Source organism: Canis lupus, chromosome 4 (assembly GCF_003254725.2).
Source record: "Canis lupus dingo isolate Sandy chromosome 4, ASM325472v2, whole genome shotgun sequence".
Classification (NCBI taxonomy): domain Eukaryota; kingdom Metazoa; phylum Chordata; class Mammalia; order Carnivora; family Canidae; genus Canis; species Canis lupus.
The window spans coordinates 70,918,156-70,935,907 of NC_064246.1; the positions used below are offsets into that span (position 1 = coordinate 70,918,156).

Consider the following 17,752-nt stretch of genomic DNA (forward strand, 5'->3'; position numbering starts at 1 on the left):
CCTGGGAAGTGGCCTTACAAATAAGATGCATGATAGAATAAATTCAAAATGATCTCCATATACAGAAACACCAGGGCAAAGGTCCAACTCCAATGATAGATGCAAAATCTTATATTAGTGGGTTTGTTTTTTTTTTAATAAAGCCAACAGCCCAGATATAAAGACAGTGAAAACCAGGTGTGGCAAAAATCTATTGGGAAGGCAGGGGGCATAAAACTGGACTTTAAAAATTGGTCACACACTCAATATGAAATCTCTGGACAAGCTGCTGTTGAATGGTCCCATGCCCACACCCTGAAGAGACATGGCTTTCTAGGTTGATCACTCTAGGAGGTGCTCTGGACTCCTCTCCACTTGAGGCAGAGTTCAAAGGGCTGGTATTGCCTGGCTCAAGATACTGAGCATAGGACAGTGTCTTTACATGTGTGCCAAATGAAGATGGCAAAGACAGGTGTCCATATTGGATTAGAAGGCCCAGTTGTTCCTTACAGAGAAGCCAATGGCAGCACTAGTCCCTCAACATTAAGGAAAATCTTTAATGGCACTTAAGAATGGTTGACAATGAAGCCAGCTGCCTCAGAAGGGTCAAGCTCTGCATCAATGGCTGTACTGAAGCAGAAATTGAATGGCCATCAATCAGGGATGGAACAGAGACTTTCTGAATAGGACAGCAGGTTGGACTTTGTTCAGTAACTCTGATCTAGACTAACAGTGATAAGTACGATTATGCAAGTAACCCAATACACCTATAAAATATGTATGTATGTATATGACTTATATATGCGAACTAAACTGAAGAACACTCTCAAGGAAAAATATCCTTACTCCATTCACTTTGCCTTTCTTTCTTTCTTTCTTTCTTTCTTTCTTTCTTTCTTTCTTTCTTTCTTTCTTTCTTTTTTTTTTTCTTCCTTTCTTTTTTCTTCCTCCCTCCCTCCTTCCTTCCTTCCTTCCTTCCTTCCTTCCTTCCTTCCTTCCTTCCTTCCTTCCTTCCTTCCTTCCTTCCTTCCTTTTCCTGGTTAAGAGCTCACTAAATCCATCTCACTCGCAGTACTCGCTGAAGTACTGTGACCCATAATTTGAAAAATACTGGACTAGAAGTTTTCTTTTCCTAGAATACTTAAGTTGGAGCTTTCAACTATAAAGTTCAGATAATGAAGAAAGCAAATTTTGTCAGCCATGGAGAGAGAAATCTATGGCTTACAGGGTCGTCAAATGTCCCCAAAGTGGCAAAGTCTGTTCAACTCCAAATACGTTCTAGATACATCATGTTCCTCAGGCACTGTTTTTTGGTCTTTTAATGAACCACAGTTAGACATACATTGGACATTGTGACACAGTACATACCACGCATACACATTATGCACACACACAACTGAAACCTATGTCTCATAAAATAATTCCTAGTTTTACTATGTGTGATGCCCTCTGATATTTTCTCTTCTGTTCTATTTCACTTTCAAAAAACTCATTCAGGATCCCTCAACTGGTCTCATGACCTTCTAATGAGTAACTACTCACAGTTTGAGACCCCTTTCCCTAGAAAGTTGGAGCTGGGCTGAGGAGTGAAGCTCAAGCATGCTTCGGACATTAACTAGGAAATTGGGCTAAGAATGGTTAAATCCTGGTAGGGAAATACTTTTGAGAATGGAATTTGTTGGTGCAGCAAAGAGTCCTCCAGGGGATTCAGCAGAACATCCAGAATGGCCTTGACAGTAGAGGCCACTCAACTGGTCTGAGAGGGAGTGGACCCAAAGCCTAATTATAGTACACCAGAGATAAGTGTGGCCTCAGTATCAGACCTATCATTCCACAGCTTTCTGTTTTGGGGAGAGCCTTAGATTATTTGGAGGCTCCTTTCCTAAATATTTTTCTTCATGTTATTTCTTCTAAGCATCATCTCAGAAAACACAACTAGAAAGACCCTGCTCAGGACTCTCCCATGCCTTGAATCTGATTCTAACATCACACCGATTCTAGCACCTTCTAATGTTATTTTATATTTGTCTCTCTTACTAGGCTGTGAGCTCATTAGGCATGCTGATGGTCTTATTCATCTCTGCATTCCTGGGAAAGGCTGCATGATCTTTCAAAAATACAAATACTGTCTCTCTCCTGCTTACCACTCTCTTGCTTACCACTCTCCATAGCTCCCTATTCCCTGCAGGCAGGACAGGGACTCTGTTATTATGCCTTTCTTGCTCTGACTCTTATTTACCCATCTAGCCTTGTCTGTTGCCTCACAAAGCTTCAGATTTTCTAAGTAATTCCAGGAACATTTCTTCTTGCCTCCAAGTCATCACTCAAGTAGCTACTTGTGGGCTTGACTCTTTTCATGCTGTTCTTCCCTCCCCTTTGCCTGGTTATCACCAGTGTGTCCTTCTTGGCTCCTGTAAGAAGTCTTCCCAGACCCCTTCAAAACTGCACGAGATGTCAGGCTGGTATTCCTGTAGGCTCCTGGTCCCCACTCTTGCCTGCAACATTCATCACTTGGAACTAGTCCTGTCTCTGCCTTCCCCACTGCATTGTGCAAACAGAGGCAGAGCTGTTTGACCCCTAATTCTCCTGTACATGCACTGCATATAGAAGATACTTAATATGTGCCTGTTTGGATGATCACATGAAGACAGTAGGTATCTGATAAAGGTTGGCTAAGATGAAATTGAAATAGCTTCAAAATTTGACCTGAAGAATAACATGACATCCTAAAATAGGGAGTGGAAAACTTCAGCCTGCTGCCGATTTTTGTAAGTAAAGTTTTTTGGGGACACAATCATGACCATTTGTTTAGGTATTGTCCATGACTGCTTTCTTGCTCTAATGGCAGAATTGAGTAGTTGAGACAGAGACCATATAGCTGGGGAAAGCACAAAATATTTACTATTTGACCCTGTGGAAAAAGTTTGCCAACCCCTGATCAGAGACAACAGTCTTTAACTTCGTGCCACTTCAACCATCTGAGAAAGACTTATGAACCCTTCTCAGAATATTTTTAAATTCATCAAATAAAATACTTAGGATTGAAACGACACTGATTATATTGAAAGCAATTATGTAAACAATAAAAAACTATGATTATGATCATATATATATATATATATATACACACACCTTTGTTTATACATTAAGTAACAACACTGAGCAATGGATTTAAGAACTATAATTATTTCAGGGCACCTGGCTGGCTCACTGGTTGAGCATCTGCCTTTGGCTCAGGTTGTGATCCTGGGGTCCTGGGATCAAGTCCTAGATCAGGCTCCCTATGGAGAGCCTGCTTCTCCCTCTGCCTGTATCTCTGCCTCTCCCTATGTATCTCTCATCAATAAATACATAAAATCGGGATCCCTGGGTGGCGCAGCGGTTTGGCGCCTGCCTTTGGCCCAGGGCGCGATCCTGGAGACCCGGGATCGAATCCCACATCAGGCTCCCGGTGCATGGAGCCTGCTTCTCCCTCGGCCTATGTCTCTGCCTCTCTCTCTCTCTCTCTCTCTCTCTCTCTCTGTGACTATCATAAATAAATAAAAAAATTTAAAAAAAAAGTAAATACATAAAATCTTTTTTAAAAAACTATAATTATTTCAAAGTAGTGATAAGCACTACCAGTGTTTGGAGATATGTACAAGAGTTATACTGAGATAAGAACACATCTGTGATTTTATTAGTAACAAAGTCACAGAAATTGCTAATACTACTATGGTTTGTTGACTGCATTCATATTTAAAGGGAACATTAAATTTCAGTTGATAAACTAAGAATGTAATTTCTATCCAACCAAAGTCCAAGGACCCCTTGAATTCTATCCATGGATCCTTTGGGAATCTACAGACAGCAGGTTAAACACCCTGCTCTAAAGGAAGAGACATGATTCCACAGATTATCCAGGGTGAACACAAGTGGGGTAAAAACCTCATACTCAGAGAAGCCCTCTGATTCTCTGTTAATTTTACAGACTGATTTTATGCAGGATTTTCTCTAGACTAAAATGAATTGAGGAGGAAAGTCCAAAACCACTAAGTAGTTACAGTTTAAAAAAAAAAATGCATTGTTTAACCTTCAGCTTTCAGCCTTCCTTCTTTATTTATGAATTGGTTCAAACCAACCAAATGACAAACAGATGGATAGAATGGAGTAATGATAAACTCAGCTGGCAATTTGTCCCAGGCAGAGCAACTGGAGAGTACACTTTCATTTACAGTTTACAAATGGCTTCCAATGCTGTTACACAAGAATTCAATTTATGTGAGGTCCCATCAATCTGACCAGGGATTACATCAGGATAGGTCAGGGTAGGAAGGATGGAATCTTTAAGGAATCAATCTGTAGAACTGTAGGTCAGACTTCTGCAAAAACATTCAGAATCACCCTTCCATTTGAGCCTAAGTAGACGAACCTTCTGGCTACCAGGATGTCTGAGATCAGCTACCAGTCTGGAAGGTGGTTCTAAGATCTTTGATTTGGAAACTAAAGATAAAAAGGAAATTTTTTTGTGAAGCACCACTTATTAATATGAAATCTCAGCTGACATCAAAGCAAGCCCATTCTTGCTTATTTATAATTCTGGTGGTGGTGATAGGGAAAGACTTATACTTTTTTTTTTAAGATTTTATTTATTTATTCATGAGAGACACACAGAAAGAGGCAAAGACACAGGCAGAGGGAGAGGCAGGCTCCACGCAAGGAGCTCAACGTGGGACTCGATCCCGGGACCCTGGGATCATGCCCTGAAAGGCAGGCACTCAAACGCTGAGCCACCCAGGCATCCCAGGAAGGCTTATACTTCAACAGCACAACTTCCTAAATGCTTACTTGAAAGGAAAGGAAGATTTTTTTCCCCCACCTCCCGCCCCCACCAAAATTAATTAATTGTATAAGAAAAATTCTTTAAATATTTTAAGCTCTGTACTTTCAGGGGAAGGAAAACCAACACAGGGCTACATCACTGTTAAATATTGCAGCCATTTGCCTAATTATTGCTATAAATTTGAGTAAAATGCTATGAAAAAAGTTGGCAGTTCACTTACACACTATGAAGAGCTCCAAAACACAAGTTATTACTCAATATGAAATAACAATGAGAACTTCCAAGTTAGTTTTATATTTTGTATTATTTGAAGCTTTGCCATATACCAATATTCCTTTTATGATACGGAAACAAAAGCAATAAATAACTTGGGATCGGGGGGAGAGGAGGGAGATGTATGTGCAGATCCATGTTGGGTTTTGCCTGGCTTATACCTCTGCAGTTGGTAAGGTAGATTGGTTACTGTTGTGGCTTCCTGAGATTAGTGGTAAAGGATTCATTGACCAACCCACCCCTAACCCACCATCCCCCAGGCTCATGTGCCAACACATTTCCATTTCCATGTAGCTCAGGGTAGGGAAAGGAACCAACATAAAAAAGTCCTCCATAAGCTACCTCACTACGTGCTGTACAGACAGCTTTTCATCTTGCCAAGCCTCCTGGTGTAACCACTATCATCATTCATACTTTATAGTGGATGGAAGTAGGGCTCAGAGAGCTCGAAGAGCTTGTTAAGAGTCCAGCTAGTTTGGGTATTCTCTAAATTTGATCCTATGACTGCTCTGTCCAAATGTTCATCAGCACTTATGTGATGTGTGGTATGTTTGTCCCAGGCTAGGTACTATGTTCCACAAAAGGAAGCAAGTCAAGATGTTGCCCTCATGTCCTGGCGAGGAAGACAGATCTTGGACGTCATTAACTACAAGTGTGCTAAGTGTCGCAAGTAAATGTTGTAGGTGTACATAACCTCATCTGGGGAGGGGGGAAGAGGTTCAAGGAAGGCTTCCTGGAGGAGGAGGTATTTCAGCAGGGGTCCAGAAGGATGAGTAAAAGTTAGCTAGGTAAAGAGGTAGAACTATCCTGGCAGAGAAGAGCAAACACAAAGACTTCTAGCCAGGAAAGAACATGGCTCTAGATGAAGGCAGAAGAGATCTATCACCAAAGCCACAATAGCAATGGTTCATACTGACTGAGCATTTTGGTGCCAGGAGCTGTTCTGTACATTTTGTTGCATCAACTCATTTAATCTCACAACTCCATGAGGTAAATGAATCATTATCCCCATTTTTTCTGAGACAAAGAGAAGCTATATAATCCACCTAAGATGACATAGCTTAGAAGTGGTGGGGGGAAGGGATGGAGCAGGGAGCTAGCTCCAGAGCCTGTGCATTAAACCACCAGTTCACTCTGCCTCACCTTTATCATGAGAACAGCAATCAGAGTCACTGGGACTTAGAGGGCAGATGGTCCAGTCTTATTTTATACATAAGGAAGCTAAGAATTGGAATTGAGCAATTTATGCCCAGGTTCAGAGGCCAGCTCTGAGCTGTGTCTTCTGATTCCACATTCGAACAAACTCTAACTTGAAAGATGAAACCAAGAGTTGGACTATAAGTCTCAATTGTTTTTTTATTATGTTTTGATTTTAGTTTTAATTTCAGTATAGTTACCATATGGTGTTATATTAGTTTCAGGTACACAATATAGTGAGTGATCCACCAGTTCCATACACCGCCCGGGGCTCATCACAACAGGTGCATGCCTAAATCCCCGGCACTCATTTCACCCATCCCCCCCACCCACCTCCCCTCTGGTAACCATCAGTTTGTTCTCTGAAGTCTCAATTCAAAATGAGAAGCTTTGACCTTCACAGGCTGTGACCTTGACCATGAGGCAAATCACATCATCCCTTAAACTATTCAAGGAAAATCCATAATCCATTCAGCTTCTATTCCAAATCCCAGATTTCATCTTCATTTTAGTAACAGCCTTTACAAGGTAACTTCCTGGGAGCAAACTAATTAAATTCACCCGTTACTTGCAGATTAAGGAAGAGTTTCTGATGGGATGGAAAGACAGATGACTTTGACAAAAATATCAATTTGTGAAATAATTTTAAAAACCCACCCAAGTGTGTATGACCTTAAGATTCTCAAGCGAAACCAATAGGTAGACATCGCAATTGGCTTAGAAGCAGTGCTGTGTGAAGATGAATTTTGCAAGTCTCATTATGGAAGGCATCTGCAAGGGACCAGGGAATTATTTAAGCAGAAAGGTATGAAAGAGAAAAGAGAAGAAGCAATGCTTTTTCTCATTTATTAGTATAACTGTCTTGGGCCGAGGTTGAGATCAATAATTCTTGACCAGTGTCCTTAATACGTACACAGAAATATTTTAAACTTTCACATGTACACTAAATAAGCCAGTGGTGGACTTTTTATTAAAACAGCCACTGTCACTCATAGGTAGAATTTAAGAAACAAAACAAATGAACAGAGGGGAAAAAAGAGAGGGAGAGAAGTGGACCACAAAACAGATTCTTAACAATAGAGAACTGATAGTTGCCAGAGGGGAGGTGGGTGGAAAGGCTGGGTTAAATAGGTGATTGGGATTAAGGAGTGCACTTCTTGTGATGAGCACCAAGTGTTGTATGGTAGTGTTGAATCAGTATATTATACACCTGAAAAGAATATTACCTTTATGTTAACAAACTGGAATTTGAATAGAAACTTAAAACCCAGCCACTGAAAACTTTAATCTACCCTTTCCCGTAATTGTCAATGCAAAGCTCCAGCAATTTTAACCCATCAGGTCACACTTACAGAAAAACTATACTTAAGTTAAATGAAAACTATTTTTCACCTTTAACCAACCTGAGAGATAGCATATATGGAGCAAGGCACCCCAACTGGAACATCAGAGGGAAGGAATATTTTTCCAGGCCTTTGGTTTTCATTGCTACCATAGTATATATTTTTTTGCTTATGAGAAAGGCACTTACCCTGGGGAAATTCTTAGGCAGAAGGAGAAAAGTTTCTCAGATATTTATAGCCAAAATATTTCAAATCATAGGTAGCTATATTTATGCTGGGTTCTTATTTTCATAAACAGTAAGCATTGCTGTCCCCAAAGAAATTTTTGGTATCACTATAGAAAAAAATATTCTCTTTCATTTCAAATGCATGGCTTTTCTGTTTTAGAAAAGCAGGTCAAAGTTTTTAAAACACTGCAAAATATGCTACAGCCTCTAGGTTTACTTAGAATCTGCCTCTTCAAATCTTTTCTACACTGATTAAAAATAAAAAAATCTACTCTTATCGAGGAAGCGAATAAATAACCCCAGGCCAACTTTCGGGGAGGTGAGAAGATTACGCTCATCTAAAGCTTCATTCTCCCTGAGCCAGACCAAGTCACTGAGAGCACCCCTTAGGGTGGTCACCCAAGGGGTATCCTTCATTTTGAAGGGACAGAAGCTGGATTAGAAACAGAAATTTGCTGAAATATCACCAAAACTAGCAAATAAGCAGTCAGTACCCCCCCATACTCTGGTCTAGTAAAAATTTTTCAGGTCAATCTATCAGTCAGTTAAATACCTCTTAAAAAGATTTTTAGACTATTTTTTAAAAATTATTTATTTATTTATTCATGAAAGACACAGAGAGGCAGAGACATAGGGAGAGGGAGAAGCAGGTTCCCTGCAGGGACCCAATGTGGGACTAGATCCCAGGACCCCGGGATCACGACCCAAGCTGAAGGCAGATGCTCCGTCCCTGAGCCACCCAGGCATCCCATTTTTAGGTAATTTCTTAACGATGCCTTTGATATCATCATCCTCATTGAATAAGAAGAATAACTGATGTATAAGCACCTAACAAGGCCCAGAGAGGGAAAAGAAAGCTCATCTTCCAGAAACAGGACTTACAGGAGAACTTCACCTGGTGAAATCCGAGGGTAACTTCCCACAGTAAACGGATTTCTACCATTTCCTAGGCTTGGCTTGCCAAAGGCCTGCCTCTTAGATATAACAAGAAACGTTAGGTTCACACAAAGACCTGTCACAGGTGTTTGTGTACACAGGAGGTATCTGGGCAACAGCAATTTAATATTAAGCAGACCTTTGTGGGGAAAATAGAAAAATAACTAAAGCCCCCATAAAGCTTTTCATACTAATTGCAGTCTCTGATTTAGAGCTAAGAAAGCTCTCTCTAAACATATCCTGGAGCACTCATCTGGAATGGGATAGGCTCTGAGACGTTTACAAATGAATGTAGGGATTTCTTCTGCAGCCAAACATTAAATACTACAACAAGCTGTGAAAGCTTTTATTCTGGGACAACAGCAAATAGCAGTCTAAGAGGAGGCTTCGCTTGTCCTTACCAGCAGGACAGAGTCTCTGCGTCCATCTCAGGAGGTGGATCACAGACATGAAAGGGATGTAGGGTTTCATAAAAAGAGCACTCATACGTAGAATGTAAGAAATAGTGAAAGGGATCATAAGGGAAGGGGGGATACTGAGTGGCAAAAAATTAGAAAGGAAGACAAACAACAAGAGACTCCTAACTCTGGGGACCAAAGGGTTGCAGAAGGGAAGGCAGGTGGAGGGTATGGGGTGACTGCGTGACAGGCACTAAGGAGAACACTTGATGGGATGAGCACTGGGTGTTATTCTATATGTTGGTAAATTGAATTTAAATAAAATTTTAAAAGATAAAATTAAATGAATATTCAACTTCTGAAAAAATATTTGATTAATAAAAGATTAATTTTATCAAAAAAGTCTATTTCTACAAGAAAAAAAAAAAAAACTGGGCTGGAAGTCAGGAGACTTCTGATTTTGATTCTGTCGCCAGCCAGTCATCTGACCTTGGCAAAGCAAATTAAGCAATGGAGCCTCCAATTTCTTTTTTTTTTTTTTAAGATTTTATTTATTTATTCATTAGAGACAGAGAGAGAGGCAGAGACACAGGCAGAGGGAGAAGCAGGCTCCATGCAAGGAGCCCGATGTGGGACTCGATCCCCGGACTCCAGGATTATGCCCTGGGCCAAAGGCAGGCGCTAAACCACTGAGCCACCCAGGGATCCTGAGCCTCCAATTTCTTCCTTTGTAAAAGGGAATTACTGATGTGGAGGGAAGGAAACAGACATTAAGTGCCTATGATACACAAACACTTTGTAAAGACTACAGCCAACAACTCTGCAATGAGGGTTCCAGCACTTGCTGTTATAGACCAGGCCATGGAGGTGCTGAGGTAAAATCATTTGCCCAAAGTTACATGTCCTGGAGGAGATAACTGGCAGAGTTCCTAGCGCGGGGCCTGGAAACAGGGGGGGCAGCTCTCCCCATCCCACCATGCTCCATTTGGAACTCCAAGATGTCCAAGAGCTCTACATTTCAAAGTTCACTTTCCAGAACAGTTGTAAAGTTACATTTGTCAAGATTAATGGATTTTTAAAAATTAACAGTTTGTTCGGATGGTATAGAAGTTTTAAATGTCGACACATAAAAATCTGGGACCTGAGCCCTCAAATGTAGGAGACTGTTCTGAATGTTAAAAGGCATTTTTCTTGGTGAAGTAGTAGAATTATTAAATGGAGGCACATAACACCCAGATATACCTTCCACTTTGGAGGTTTCAACATCCATGAAGCTCTTTCTCCTATGTTGATCCTCCTGGCCACACAGTTGAGGCTGGAAGGTTATCACCCGTATGTTGCAGATAAGGGCTGGTGCTCGATGCCCGTGGGGGCCACATCACCCCCCTCTGCCCCACTTCTGATTTCAGCAGCAGCTACAGTGTGGAAAGTTTCACAGGAGCTCAGATTTGCCTTGTGGACCAGCACCCAACCTCAATCACATGTTGTCACATGTTGTTCCTATCACACCACCTTCTATCCTGGGACCTTTGTCCTTCATCTACATGCCAGGAGACCCTAGGAGGGTGGGAAGGTATATCCCTGAAGGAAACCCTCAAATCAGGGGCGCCTGGATGGCTTAGTGGCTGAGCGTCTCCCTTTAGCTCAGGTCATGATCCCGGGGTCCTGAGTTCGAGTTCCACATCGGGCTCCCGGCAGGGAGTCTGCTTCTCCCTCTGCCTGTGTCTCTGCCTCTCTCTTAAATAAATAAAATCTTTAAAATAAAATTTAAAAAAACCCTCAATCAGCAGAAGAGAACAGGAGCCAGTGAGTAAATGGCATCTGTCCTTTTGATAGGCAAATGTGAGAGCAGTTCTGCACACTTCAGAGAGAGCTCAGAGGAATTGAGCCCCCAGAGAAGCCTCTGCTGCCTATAGACTGACTTCAGGGACATAGTTATATGTTCTCTTTCCCTGTCTTGCTCTCCCACCTTCTCATACCTGCTTCTAAAAAAAAAATAACCTACTTGCACTGAAGCCCCTGTATCAGGCCATCCTGTGGGGGACACCGAACTCTGAGAACCCCTGGTTTCTCAGGGCTGAGAAACTCTGAGGTTTCTGGACAGGAAGTGACTAGCACAGGGCCTCACAGTCGGCAGGCAGTAGATGCACAGCTTTCCTCCTGTTCTTCTGGTTCTAAACCCAATGAGTCCCTTTCATCTTCCCCTTTCGGTAGTGCACACAGGTTAAGAAACTGTAATTTCTACCTTTTGCCAATAGGCCAGAGTTAAAACCAGTTTTAAAAATACACATTTTAGCACAAGACTAAAAATAAATGATAATCATCATCTTTGCTGGGGGTTACACAGACGGTCTGCTGGGCTACCATAAAAAATTTTGTATTTCCCCAAATTTGAAAGCATTACATTTTGCTTTGCTGGCACCAGACAAGTGAGTTAGACAAATTAAGCTTCACTCTGAGTTTTGTGGATGAGCAAGCCGAAGTTTCAGGACTTGCAGTGTTTCGTGTTTAACTACTACCAGAACCAGGATTAGAATCTTTTCCATTCCAGGCACACTCCAGCTTTGCCTACCAAATTTGCTAAACAGCAGGTTTGTAGATTATCCTCAATGATGAACATCGGTCTGGAGCTTTGCAGTGGGCATCTTTTTTTTTCCTCCCTTAATTTTCCCAGCATCTGTTCTTTCCTTTTTTCATCAATAGCGCCATAGGTTTCCTCTGAGGAACCAATCCTTCTAAACTCTCTCAATCCATGTACTTCAGGTGTGAAAGATGCACTAGTCCTTAGTTCCAGAGCTCAGAAAATGACAAATGCCAGGTCAGTAAGTGTAGCCCCCTCCCCGCCCACAGTGATTGGCTCAGAGAAGAGGGAGGAACCCAAGCCTGGCCCCTTAGAGTGCACACTGAGACTCCAATGGGTTCACGGAGAAATGGCCACCCTTTTCCAGTGGGGAGTTACACGAGTGGATGGCAAGTTTTCGGTGCCAACTGGCCTTCTTGCCACCACACCAGAAAAGCATGAAAATGAAGTCAATAAAGGGGAAAGCAGAACACAGAGATGGATGGGGACAAATGGCTACTTTGGCACCGATGAGATCTTCCCTGAATCGAGATTTGCCCTGGACTTTAGAGTCACAGAGCCTCTACATGACCGCCTCACCCTCCAGCCTTCTGCCACTTGCAAGTCAAACACGTCCTGCCTGAAACGAGCTCTGTACTCAAGCATTTGAGATACTCTGCACGGTACTTCTCTGAAGAAACAAGAATCTATTTTCCACTCCGGAGGAATAGGCAAGGAAGTCAAGCCACAGAGCAGAGTTCATGAAAACCTTGGCAAAACCACTGGGCCCCAGCTTCAGAGAGCCTCAGGAATGAGGTGCTGGACTAGTTTTTTGCTGAATCCACGAAGCAGCAGACTTCAGAGAGACCCCACCACCGTTAATGTAGAGAACACTAATTCCACAGACATTGCATGCATGAGCCAGCTCTTCGGTTCATACTCCAACCACCACTAGAGCTCAGAGGAAGGGGCTTCGATTGGGAATTCCTCTTGCTTGGTGTGTGTGTGTATGTGTGTATGTGGGCAGGGGCATGTGGGCATTGTTTTTGTTTTGTTTATTTTGGCTTACAATTACATAGCAGCATTGAGAATCCATGTTTTCGTATCTGGAAGCTTAGGCAAGAATTCCTCATCACTCTTCTATCCTCTGATAAGCCGAAAAATGAGAACTGGAGAGGTAGATGAGAGAAAAAAGTGGAAACCAAACCAAGAGATCTGCCCCACAGCAATAAAGATGTGGGAGAAATAATGATTTATATTTATTTGTGTTTCCTCTCCCTCTAGAAAAATCACCATCAAATATTTACTTCAAGTATAATGTTCCAAAGCCAAGGAGGCAAGTTTCAAGCTTGAAATGCAAGAGGCTCGTTGGCAATTGATGCCTCAGGAGTTCTCAAAGCCTAGGACAGTCCTGATGGTGGAGGAGTGATGAGGATGTGGTTAAGGTGAGTGCTGGGTTTACCAGATGACCTGAATAGGCATGGGACAGGTACTGGCCCAGGGACAGAGTATAAATATAGGTCTTCAAGCTTTTGTCATCTCTTTTTTTTTTACGATTTTATTTATTTGTGAGAGAGAGAGAGCATGAGCAGCAGGAGAGGAAGAAGAGAGAAAGAGAGCAGATTCCCCACTGAACAGGGTGCCTGATGTAGGACTCTATCCCAGGACCCTGGGGTCATGACCTGAGCCAAAGGCAGATGCTGACTGAGCCATGCAGGTGCCCCCTTTTGTCATCTCTTAAATACACATGCAGTGGAGACCACTTGCCATGTAGTATTCTCTTGTGCTTGGAGTACCTGAGGTCGATACACATAGCTCTTGAACGTGACACACAAACTTACCTAATGAATTCCACAGAATAGTACTGAATGGGAGAGCTTCCTTCACTCTTTCCAGGTTTCCAAGATAGGGCCACCTCAGAATCAGAGACCACAGTGATGTGCGGCTGCTGGGGTGCTGTTGGAGGCAGGCAGGAATCTAGGCGGGAGAGTGGACACCTAGAGTTGGCTATGGTCTTTGCTGTTGGAAACTTTTAATATATAAAGAGCCCGGGTGCTTCCTACAGCCTAAACATCTGTGTTCAGAACAGCCTCAAAATTCAAACCAAACAAACATTAAAAAATAATCACAACTGGATTCACCATGTAAGGTTTGAGATAACGAGAGCTGGTCTTCCCTCCTTTCCCCAACCCCTTGACTAAAAATCCAACTAAATTATGAGCACCCCATTGGCCCTGGAGCACACAATGGTGTGTTAAAACCCTCAACTATACTCCCACCTCCTAGCAACCTTTCATCTCTGTTTGCATGTCAGAATTGACACCTGCAAGGAAAATTAAATGCATAGCATTACTGTCACTTATGTCCAATTTTTGTGTATGTGTGTGTTGCCCCAACATCAGAATGCATACCAATGGTAGGACATTTGGGACACGCCCTCATGTGTAAAGATAAAAGAGTCACCCACAATCCTATCACCCCAAGGAACCTGCTGTTATTATTTTCACAGACTTTCACATCTCCCAGTCTTTATTTATAATATTGCTTATGCCAGAAACATTTCCCCTGCCGTCTTGTTCTAGCAGAATCCTATGTAGTTTTCAAAGTTTGGGCCCAAAGTATGGACCTTTCTAAAATCCTCCCTGAGCCTTGGGGTGGAGGAGGTGCTCCCTTCCAAGTGCTCCCGAGCCCAGAGCCCACTGTGAAGACCACGGACGTCCTGGAGCTACTCACCTACCATTTGCTTCTCCCTCCACGATGAGCTTGTGAGTAATGATGATGGAGCCAGCTTTGTGCCCCAGTGTCCAGCACAGCACAGTGCCACCTCAATGAGCCTCTGTTGGGTTCCCTCTGCCTATGACAGGTCTTCTCCCATTCCCCTTCCCCTTCCTGATTCCCACTTACTGGTCAGACCTTTACAAGTCGGCATCTCTCCAGAGAATTCTTACCTCACCCTTACATGGTGTCTCCCTTTACATGTTCTTACAGCAACATATAGCATTTACCACAGTCCGTGACTACACACTAAGGAGGTAATATCTTGACCCACCCCATTAAGTTCCAGGAGGGCAAAGGCTGTGCCTGTTTTTGTTCCCCACCAGAGCCTACCACGGTGGCTGGCACATAGTAGCAGGTCCTCACTGATATATACCAAGTGAAGGAATGAATGAACAGCACCCATTGCTTTTCTACTCTGAGTGAATTGAACCTGTTTTACCTTGGGGCAAAGTGGTAACATACTGAGGAGAGCTAAGCCGCCCTTTGACAGTCTGGCTGTAAGCTGCTACGGTCACTCGATATTCAGTGCCTGGCTTCAAATCTCCAATCACTTCCTCCTGTCAATAACCAAACAGGAAATGCGTCAATGACCAGAAGTTCTTTTAGAGCAGAACCAGACAATTTCCATAAGGGTTGCATCTCGAGGGTCCTGTGAAGCTGCTTGGATAGAGATTATACTGGCTTCTCTAGGATTGCCCAAGTTTTAACATTTGCAAAGAGGAAAACACCATCACATATTCCCTCCAACTAGAGAATTACCCTTTATAGGAATCTATCCACTGTTCTAGAACTAAGCCTGTTCTAGAACTATCAGATCTTGCTTTTAACATTTGAGTTCTTTGATCAGAGTACTGAACTGCTAAAATTCAAGTAACAATCTTTTCCAGGGTTGGAATCCATGGGTTCGTTCTCTCCATTTGCATGTCACAGATGCTCAGAGACTAGCCACAACAGCAAACTGAGGTCTTGATTTGTACCAATAATGTAGGGACTCAAACTTTGGTTCTCAAATTTTAAACTGCATCAGAATCACCAGGAGGGCTTCTTACATTGCAGGGCCTGCCCTCCCCCGTCCCCACCCACTGTCCCTCCTCCCTGGCCCCCAGGGTTTCTGATTCAGTACATCTGGGAAGGGGCCAAAGGATTTGCATTTCTGAGAAGTTTCCAAGTGCTGCTATTGGTCTCCGGACTCCACATTGATGAAGGATATATATGAACTTCACCGCACAGATGTCCCTGACCAGAAGGCCCCAGCTGAAGAAGACTTGCTCCACTTGAGGCTTTGGCAAAAGCAACATGCCCATGGGGTTATGGTGCTAAATAGTACATGGGAGTCTGGATCCCATCAATCCCAGCACACTACCATGGAAAAGACACAGGCTCTGGAATCAACCAATCCTGGGCCTGAATCCTGATTCTGCCACTGAGTGCTAATTGTGGCCTTGATATCAACCCCCAAGCCTCAGCTTCCTCTTCTGTAAAATGGAGTTGATGTAGGACTATCTAGCATAGCTATCATACCTGGGATAGCGTGTGTAAGGTACCTGGTACCGAGGATATCGTCAAGAAATGGGTTGTAATGATTACCGTCTTGAATGTAGGAGGCCCCTCCTCTTCCCTGCTTACCTCGGTTCTCCCACTCCTCCAAGGTCCAAACCTTCCCCATGACACCTGACCTCACAGACCTGATCTTACCCCACCAACTGTTGTGCCACTAATTTAGTACTTTTATATACTACAAATTATGTCTCTTTCTCCTATGGCATGGTGAGCCACTGGAGAGCAGGGATCCTGTCTCGTATGTCTTCACGACCTCCTCTGTAGATGATCAGACATTCATTGTTGCTAAGGACAATTCACCCGCTGATCAAGAAAAAACTTTTTAAAAGGATTCAACAAAGAGTTGTGGAATACTCACGACAGTAGTCCTTAACCTGAGTGCACGTTAGAATCACTAGGAAATACCGGCACCTGGGCTCCACTCCAGGCTACTTCCATCAGAATCCGTGGGGCGCCTAGGTGGTTCAGTGGTTGAGTGTCTACCTTTGGCTCAGGGTATGATCCCGGGGTCCGGGGATCCCTGTAGGGAGCCTGCTTCTCCTTCTGCCTATGTCTCTGCCTCTCTCCCTATGTCTCTCATGAATAAATAAATAAAATCTTTAAAAAAAAAAAAAAAAGGATCCATGGAAGGCAGGGCCCTGGTGTCAGTATAAAGCTCTCAGCTGAGGCTAATGGGCATCCAGGTGTACAAATGCCTGGTCCAGGGCCTGGCTCATCCCCTGTGCTCTGAATTCCATCTATTGTCCTCCTTCTCCTGTAACTCCCTCCCTCCCCCACCTACCCAGTTCTGGTGTGATGTGAGTATTTATGCTGTTCAAGTCTCTCCCACCTTAAGAATGGTCACTATTCCCCTGGCACCCATGTGCCCACTCCCTCTCCACAGGGGCAACTTTCTTAAAGGAGCTGCCTCCACTTCCTCACCTCTTATTCACCCCTCACCAGGCCTCTCTGTGCTACAAACCTACTGAGCTGTTCTTACCAAAATTACCACACAGTTTTGTAGTAAATCCAATGGGAATGACTCTCTGTACTTGACTTTGTGTATCTTTCAATACTGTTGCCTACCCTTGCTTCCTAAATTTCTTGGTTCCCTTAGAAGCCATGACTCTGCTCCTCCTTGGTCTCCTACTTCTCTCATTGCTCCTTCGCAATATCCTCCATGCATTCCCCATTCTCTGCTTGCCCCACTGGTGTTGGTTTTTCTCAGGGAGTCATCCTTTGCCATCTTACCCTCTCACTCTGTAGTCTTACTTGAGTAAGCTCATCTACTACTTTCTTAGCTTCGAGCACCACCTTCACTTGACACCTCCCAAATCTGCCTCTCAGCTCTGACCTGCCTCTTGACATCTAGATGTGGTTTGCAACTGCCTCTAGAACTTCTTTACCAAGCCCCTACTGTTCCACATAACCAAAGCTCAACTAATCACTTCTCCTCCTGCTACGAAAAACAAAATAAGAAATTGCTTCTCCTCTTGTGTTTGCTCTCTCGTTACCCAAACCACAAATTCTTGACATTGTCTTCTCTGTGTTCATCCCTCCTCTCTAACCACCATTCAGCCAGTTACCAAGTCCGTCCTCAGGACTCTTTTGCGTCACTTGAATCTGTTTAGGCCATCTTGTCCTCATAAACACAAGTCCAAGTCCTCATAATTATGACAGTGATTTCCAATATTTCGATT

At 43.1% G+C, this 17,752-nt stretch overlaps 1 protein-coding gene across 2 annotated transcripts in view; it reads right to left on the reverse strand.

Annotated features, from left to right (window-relative positions):
• Positions 1 to 17,752, reverse strand: part of EGFLAM (EGF like, fibronectin type III and laminin G domains) — a 182,196-nt gene that overhangs the window by 91,134 nt on the left and 73,310 nt on the right. For both annotated transcript variants that reach the window (XM_049109317.1, XM_025436293.3), the window contains exons 5-6: positions 14,953 to 15,070; positions 13,577 to 13,712 (exon numbers count right to left, since the gene is read on the reverse strand). In XM_049109317.1, coding sequence (XP_048965274.1) covers positions 13,577 to 13,712; positions 14,953 to 15,070 — 254 coding nt within the window. The remainder of the gene's footprint in view (positions 1 to 13,576; positions 13,713 to 14,952; positions 15,071 to 17,752) is intronic.